The sequence below is a fragment of the Pinus tabuliformis genome, chromosome 6, assembly GCF_031772625.1.
Source record: "Pinus tabuliformis cultivar Carrire ecotype Pingquan chromosome 6, CPIR1, whole genome shotgun sequence".
Taxonomy (NCBI): domain Eukaryota; kingdom Viridiplantae; phylum Streptophyta; class Pinopsida; order Pinales; family Pinaceae; genus Pinus; species Pinus tabuliformis.
Window position 1 is genome coordinate 719,038,541 of NC_142292.1, and position 8,426 is coordinate 719,046,966.

The following is an 8,426-nucleotide window of genomic DNA, read 5'->3' on the forward strand; positions in this document are numbered from 1 at the left end:
TCTCTTTCCACGTGTTACCAGCATTGCACTCTCTCCCAGTTCCATCACCAGTCTCTCTTCCTCTTGAACACACATGGTCATGAGTTCATTAATTGACCATCTATCCTTATGTGTGTTGTATGAGATTTTGAAAGGTCCATATTGGTGCGGAAGGGTGTTCAGGATGTAGTGCACTAGGAAAGACTCCGGTATTTCAACCTCGAGTTTCTTCAATTGAGCCACAGTGTCCTTCATCTGCATGATGTGCTTGCACACACCTTTCACACTGGTGAGCCTTAGGGATGAGAACTTCATGATTAGGGTGCTTGCTAGTGCCTTGTCTGAATTGACGAATTGATCATCAATGGCTTTCAACAAGTCTCAGACCTTTTCATGTTAATCAATGGAACCACGAATACCAACTGAAATTTTAGTCTTGATGAACATCATGCTTAGACGATTGGATCTCTCCCATCATTCATAAAGCGTGATGTCTGCTACAGTGATGGTATTAGTGAGTTCCGGTGGTTCATCTTTCCTAATAGCATAGTCTATGTCCATCCACCCCAAATGAAGGAGAATCCTCTCCTTCCAAACCTTATAGTTATCTCCCTTAAGTTCGGGAATGTCACAACGAATTTCAGGGAAATTTGCAGGTTGTACAACTGCATCAAAATTAAAAATCACATGCTTATGTTAAAATTGAGGCTTAATAAAATTTCATGTTTTACCAATGTAAATCATGCTCAAAATTGAATCTAATGACATAAAAATTGTCTGTGAGCTAAATTTTTAATTCAACCAGATTCAATTACTCATAGTTTTGAACTTTATGATAAAACTATTAATTCATAATTCCTGTGGGTAAATTGTGAAATTTTATCCTAATTAATTACATAAATATAATAAAAATTCCTGTGGGATAAAATTTATTATATTTAGTATAATTAATTACAATTTAATGTCTAAATAATCTTTATGTGATCCTAACCAAACATAATATATAATTTTATTTAATTAGAGATGCTGTGGCTATTCTCTAATCAATTAAAATTATATGGATCACTAGACATTATTTATTTTAAATTGCATAAACAAAAATATACACAACACTTTACATTTCATACTACGTGAAATGGTGTATACAAGTTTAATATGAAGCAATTAAAAAAAAAATATGGAAAGCCGAAACAATTACCGCACTTTCTTTAACCAGAGTAAAAAAAAAATGTTTAGTAAAATGAATAAGTCAAAATGTCATTTTTAAATAAACTTCATACAAGAAAACTATATGAGTAAAAACTGTGATAAATATCAGTATTACTCCAAATGATGGCAAGATTTCCTCTCAAAATAAATAAACTTTAAATACCTTTTAATGAAAACCATATAAAACATTTTTTAAAATAGTTGATATTTTGGGGAAACGTATTGTTCTTAGTCCACAGAAACTTCATGGAGACCAAGAAAACCAAGGCGTTAATTAAAATATGCACTAATTTATCCCCAACCTTACTGTCGAGAGCTACACACTGTAACTAACCATAATATTAAAAAACATCACGGAAAAATATTTCTGAGCATGGACTGTAATTTCCGTTCTCATAACAACTCATTTTGGTAAGCAGAACACACCAAGGCAGAGATAAGTAGTGGCTCTGATACCATATGAAAGCAGAAATATGATTCTTTATATGCGGAATTAAATTCTTTAAAGAATAAAAAAAAATAAGGTTTAATGCCCAGGGAAAATAAATTACCTCCAGCCATTGATAATGCTCTTGCTGCAAACCAAAACTTTCCTATTACGCTTCCGCAGTCCACTTCCTTTCTTGACTGAAAACAGTGCTCCAGCTTCAATCCAAAGTCATTCACTGCAGGATTTCTACAGCTTGAAAGCCGAAAAATCTTACGTTGTTGTAAGAGGTTGCACTCTGGATGCAAATCGAAAATAGAGAACGCTTGGAGGAAAGAATGTTTGTTAACATAAATGTGCATTACGTAACACAAAACAAGGTGGATAACTATGAGATAAAGTCATATTACAGAACTTGCATAGCTCGGTTGACGCAGAAGCGAAATGGAAAACAAAAACAAATCCACGCAATTGATAGCCAATAATATTTCAGTCAGAGGCGGGGTCATCTAACAATGAGGAGCAGCAGCTGCTGCCTTGTTTTATCCACGCCTAAAAATATCGTAACACAATCTTCATCCAAGCAGAAAGAAAAGAATACAGAAAATCTAAAGGCACTTCCAAGCTCTGCTCTCTCAGCTTGATGGTGTAAAAACTGAAGGGGATTGAGATGCAAGCTTGGGGACCAAATAGATAAATATATAGCCAAGCTTCCATCGAGCTTCTGTTGGCTATGTGTTAGGTGTTCCACAAATCATGGTAGAGAACTCCTGATGGAATAATGGACCACTTCAGAAGCTCCCAAAAATAAATTTATTAACTGCAATTGATTTCCGTAATTTAAGGAAACTACTGCAGTTGGTTTCCAGAAATTAAGGAAATGACTGCAGTTCACTTCCATAATTGTAGGCAGCAGTTGGAAAATGAAAGGAGCTTAACACCTTTTGTCTCTTTACCAAATTTTATGTTATTATATGTTTGTCTTACCTTACCACATTTTATGTTATTATATGTATGTCGGTAACGTGATTTAAATAAATTAACTCATGTTATTATATATTAGTCTTATCTCACCAAATTTCATGTTAACGTGATTTAAATAAATTAACTCAAGTTATTATATATTTGTCTTATCTCACTAAATTTTATGTTATTATATGTTTGTATGTAACGTGATCCGAGTCGAGGAGGAGGAGTTGGTTGAACGGCAAAAGTGGCCGGAATTTGGTAAAAAAAAAAAAAAAAAATTTGTAAAAGCAGTGTTTGAATCATGTTTTTTATTATGAAAATAGATTCAGCACCATCAAAAACATCTAGGACACCTAAACTTATGAAATTAAACAACTTTTATTTGGATTTACAAAAAGCCCTACCAGATTTTTTTAAAATAAAACCAGAATTTCTGTAACTTTTAAACCAAAAAAACATAATGGTTAAATTACACTAATCAATCAAATCCCGAGAATAGTAAATAAGCTTGATATTATTTGTAAAAATAAACATATTGATATAGTGAACCACCTTAAAAAGACACCTATCTAGGTTCCAATATCTTAACTGACTCAGTGAATGTCCAGAATTCTTGCAAATTTTTTTATGATTTTGAAGCACGCCTTTGTGGCAGACCGCACTTGATGAGATTGGGCGGGTGATTCGAAGATGCCTCCGTGTTCAATATCGACATGAGCACAGTGCGATAAACATTTGTTTTTATAATGCTCACACACGGCGCTCATATTCATTACAGAGAAACTTTCTTGGGGGACTGCATTCATTCCATTACCCTTCTTTGCGTCCGTACCCTTACAGTAATCGTTGTATGAGAAGATTATCGTGGACATTGCGGCGCTCATATTCATTACAGAGAAACTTTCTTGGGGGGCTGCATTCATTCCATTACCCTTCTTTGCGTCCGTACCCTTACAGTAATCGTTGTATGAGAAGATTATCATGGACATTGCAATGGAGCTGCAACGCGTGACTAAATGTTATTTAATGGGCATACTTGTAGCTATGGCTATTCTTCCAATATTGTCTCAAGCTCGCTGTAATTACCCGACCATATTGAATTTTGGGGATTCAACCTCCGATACGGGTACCGTCCACTTTGTGTTCCCCTACAACGAGTTTGATTCTCCTCCCTATGGAGAAAAACTCTTCGGCAAACCCACAAGCAGATACAACGACGGAGACTCTCCATAGATTTCTCCGGTACGTTAATTAAGTCCAGTTACTATGTCATTTGTTGTTCCTACTCGTCCTTGTTTCCTGCAACCCTAAATATATATTTGATGACAAAAACTATCAATGTTTCAGCCGAGGCACTGGGATTACCGTTTCTAAGTCCATATTTGCAGTCCGTGGGTTCAAATTTCGGGGTTGGAGCCAACATTGCTGCGGCAGATGCCACTGCTCATGACAAGGATTCATTCATTGCTCTGATCTCTCTCTGGGTTCAGCTCAATCAGTTCAGGGTTTGCAAGCGACAGTTTCTCGCCACCATCAAGGCCAATGGTAAATAGCATTTGTACGTAATCTAAATAGTAATAGTAGTCTTTGTGTGTAATCTAAATAGTAATAGTAATGGATATTGAATCAAGAAGTGATGGAATGTTAATACAGGTTTTCTAAGCAATCTCCCAAGTGTTGAAGCATTCAAGAGCGGGATATACACGATAGAGATCGGGGGAAACGACTTCATCTACGGATACATAATTCTCAAACTCAACCCCACCCAGGTGAAAACTACCATTCTTCCAAAGATTGCAAAGTCTATTGCAGGAGCTGTCCAAACTCTGTACAATGAGGGAGTGAGGACTTTTCCTGTGAGAGACGTGGCCCGTCATGGGTGCGGGCCCTTTTGTCTCACTTATTTACCCCATTCTCCAAATTACTTCAATAAGCATGGCTGCTCCATTTCCTACAACGACGCAGTTCTACATTACAACGCACTTCTCAGAGCTCAGCTCTCCTCCCTTTGCAAGCAACTCAATGACGCCACTATCATCTATGTCAATACATATGACATCATCTTACGATTTCTTCGCCAACCCTCCAAATGTGGTATTATACTATACCCTTATCCCATTATGTACTAACTATTTGTGTATATATTCAAAGTACCAGATGAAATTATGAATGAATGAATGATGCAGTATACTCAACATTCAAAAATGGAGGGTTTAAGGCCACCACTAAATCATGCTGTGGAGTTGGAGGAAAGTACAATTACAGGTACTGGAGTTGGAGGAAAGTACAATTACAGGTACAACATACAGTGTGGAGCCAGTGGAAACAACATTGGCCGCACTGTGAAGGCTGTGGCCTGCTCCGATCCTGCCTCCTACATCAGTTGAGATAGAGTCCACTAGACTGACGAGGCCAACAGACTCCTCACTAAACGAATTTTGAGTGGAAAATACTTTGAACCGTCCTTCCCCCTCGCTAGCGTTTGTGATCTCCAACCCCTATGATCCATTCTTTTCTTTCTTGTCGGGGGTTCCTCACACAATTGGTAGCACTTGTTTCGGAATAAAGAAGAAGAAGCTTCTCCGCATGCATTTTACGATTGAGATCTGAGAACAACTCGTATATAGACATCACCCATTGAGTTATGACTCTCTAAATGAGAAGCCTTATCTTTAGCGAGAGTTTGCTTTTTTTTTTTTAAATAAAAAAATGAAAATTATGTTTCAAATAGAAAGTTGATGTTGACTATAATAAAAAAGACATATAATGTATATATCCTAAAGTAATTAGAAGTAATGAAATGTGTGATTAAAATGTTTAAATCTTATACTTTTCAAAAATATTTCATCAAGATATTTAAATAAATTATTTGAAAATCTATGCTAACTACTTTGTGTCAAGAATTCATATATATTTATAGGAAAATAAATAAATTTTAATGATTTAAATTTTTATGTGATCTTATATATACTCTATTTAATATACATATTAACTAATATATTTCAATATCAATTCTCTCTCTATACACAGAGTTGAAAGAATTCAATATGAAATATTTCAATATGCATGGTATCCATTGTTATAGGCAAACTCTACTAGGTTTAGGTAATCCTCCCACTTAGTTGGATGTTACATTATGTAAGTTTGCAGCATGTCTTCAACAAATTTATTTACTCGCTCAATCTGTCCATTCGTTCGAGAATGATATGCATTGCTGAAGTGCAATGGTGTGCCCAATCCCTCAAAAGGGGCCTTTCAAAAGGTTGATTTAAATTTTACATCTCGGTCGGAAATGATCATCTTGGGGATTCCATGTAATTTGAAAATGTTTTGCATAAAAATGTTAGCAATTTGTATCGCTTTATAAGTTGACTGGACAAGTATGAAATGAGCAGACTTGCTCAATTTTTCCATCACCACCATGATGGAGTCCTTTTGCTTTTTAACTTAGGTAGTCTGGTAATGAAATTGATGGATATGGTTTCCCATTTCCATTTAGGGATAGACATAAGTTGAAGTAATCTCATTGGGTGTTGGTGCTCAGCTTTTACTTGCTAGCATTCCAAACATCTTGCTAAATATTTTGCTACCTCCTTCTTCATATTAGCCCAGAAAAATTCCTTCCTCAAGGTAAAAATCATTTTCTGGTATGTCAGGTGGTCTGCATAAGGAATCTTGTGATATTCATCTAAAATTAAATTTTTAAGACGTTTTTGATTAGCCACATAAATCCTCTTCCTATAAATTAGCAATTTTTTTGCATTTATTTCATATCCCAATTGTTGTTCATGGTTGTTTGAAGTTTTTGCTTGCTGCCATAAATTTTTATATACTAAATCTTGCATGGTTGATTCATGAATATACTCAAAAAAATCAGTTCGTGATTCACTAAAACAAATTTCATATCAACAATTTACCTTCCAACTTAAAGCATCTGCCACTCAATTTTCTTTTCCATTCAAATGTTTGATTTTGAAACCAAATTCACTTAGGAAATTCGCCCAACGAGATTGCTTAGCACTTAAATAAGTTAATCAGACTATGTCGATCAGTCAGCAACAAAAATTTCTTACCCAACAGGTAATGTTGCCATATCTTTAAGTCATGAATCACCGCTGTGAACTCCCAGTTGTACGCTGAATGCTTTTGCTTGTACTCTTTAAGCTTTCCTGGCACATAGGCAACAACTCTACCTTCTGGCATTAATACGCCACCTACATCTTCCTTGCTAGCATCCGTACAAACCACGTATTGAAGATAGCAACAAGAAATGCTAAATATAGACGTGCTAAAAATAGCACTGCCATAAATAGCATTTCAGGATACCATCCTATTTTAGTTAGTCCCTGAACTAAAATAGAGAAGTAAAATTTGAATTTGTTATTAGTAGTTGTTTGATTAATAATTAATTAATTCATATTGAGTTAATTAGTTAGAGAAAATCAAACATGAAGTCTATGTGAAGACATGCAGCAGTTTCTCCATTGATTGAGGAATTTATCCCTTAGTTAAGGAGATGAGGATGAGTTGTACCTTGAGTTGTAATTACTTAGCTTAGTTGATTGAGTTAAGTCCAGTTAGATTAATTCTAACAGATTGTAGAATTAATTGTGAGTTTAGTTAGTTAATGCTTGCATGCATGTAACTACTACACTTCAGATAACTAAATATTCTCTCATAAATAACTCATGCATGTCAGTTCGTTCAGAGACCCAGTTGAGATCAAATGGTGGGATAGTGTACTATGAGCTGCAGAAATATTCCTTGGTGGATATGTCTTGCATGCAGAATGAATTCATTCCTTGAGGATTGCGCAATTACTTCTTTAGTTTAGTGAGTGTGTAATGAGGCCAATTCACACAGGTGGCATCACTGGACCCCAAGGAAATAGGAGGCTTAGAGGGCTGAAGAAAGGCATATGTGTTGTCTACTTAGTCTGTGAGATGTATTGTTTAATTGTATTGAGAGTTGGATAGCTTCCAAGCAAAGGATTTATGTAATCTGAACATATTTCCACTTGTATTATAGTACAGAGATTGGGGTTTTAGGCTGAGGCTTTCCTTGGGTTATTCTTCTTTGTTCATGTGTGTATGCTTTCTCTTCATCTGTTATATGTGTTCCATTTGATCTTGCTCATATTCGATTAAGCTTCTGCCAAGTTTGTTGTAGAAGTAGATCTAGTATATTGCTTTAGTACATTGCATTATCAATTGATCTACAGGTGAAATTTCTACATGGTATCAGAGCAAAGGTGATCAAAGCGAAGAACAACATACAAGAAGGGAGAAGTATGAAGTTTATAGTTCTTGATTATAGAAATCAAGTTCTTATTACATCTCAATTTCATCAGTGGCAGTCAACGGTTTGAGACTTGAGTATGCCCTTGATGGCAGCTCAAATTATATAGCCTGGAAGGATCGCATGGAAGCGGTATTAGAGGATAATGGGTTAAAGGACTTCATTGATCAAGAAGTCACCAAGCCTACAACAACTAGTGCCCAAGAATTGGCGGAATGGAAGAAATATGTGGCTAGAGCAAGGAGAATCCTCTTGGTGTGATGCAGGAGCATTTAGCCCAAGGAAAATCATTGTAAATAGTAAACATAGGTGGTCATGCATTTTAAGAATTAGTTTCGTAAGTTCCAAGTCAAAGTAATATTTAGGACTTTAAGTGTGATTTAATTTGATGCTCTCAAAATAAATAAATGAGAACATGAGTAGTTCCATGATCCTAGGAGCAAGGGAGAGCATTTAGGCATAAAAAATTAGATGTGGACCATTGAGCTGATAAGGAGAATTTTCTATTTTAAAACAGAGAAAAGCTATAGTGGATAAAGTCTGC

At 35.6% G+C, this 8,426-nt stretch overlaps 1 protein-coding gene across 1 annotated transcript; it reads left to right on the forward strand.

Moving 5' to 3' along the window:
- The first annotated feature begins 3,906 nt into the window (after positions 1-3,906).
- LOC149260692 (GDSL esterase/lipase At4g01130-like) lies at positions 3,907-4,971 on the forward strand. Its single transcript, XM_089460940.1, has 3 exons — positions 3,907-4,129; positions 4,238-4,626; positions 4,771-4,971. Exons 1-3 carry the CDS (start codon positions 3,907-3,909, stop codon positions 4,969-4,971), a joined length of 813 nt encoding a protein of 270 aa, XP_089317066.1.
- The last annotated feature ends 3,455 nt before the right edge of the window (positions 4,972-8,426 follow it).

Bases quoted from the DNA above. Each gene is read 5' to 3' on its own strand.
- LOC149260692 (XM_089460940.1), top strand. From the start codon at position 3,907: ATGACAAAAACTATCAATGTTTCAGCCGAGGCACTGGGATTACCGTTT. The intron at 4,130-4,237 runs GTAAATAGCATT...ATGTTAATACAG, and splicing joins CGCCACCATCAAGGCCAATG to GTTTTCTAAGCAATCTCCCA. The intron at 4,627-4,770 runs GTCAATACATAT...TGAATGATGCAG, and splicing joins ATGACGCCACTATCATCTAT to TATACTCAACATTCAAAAAT.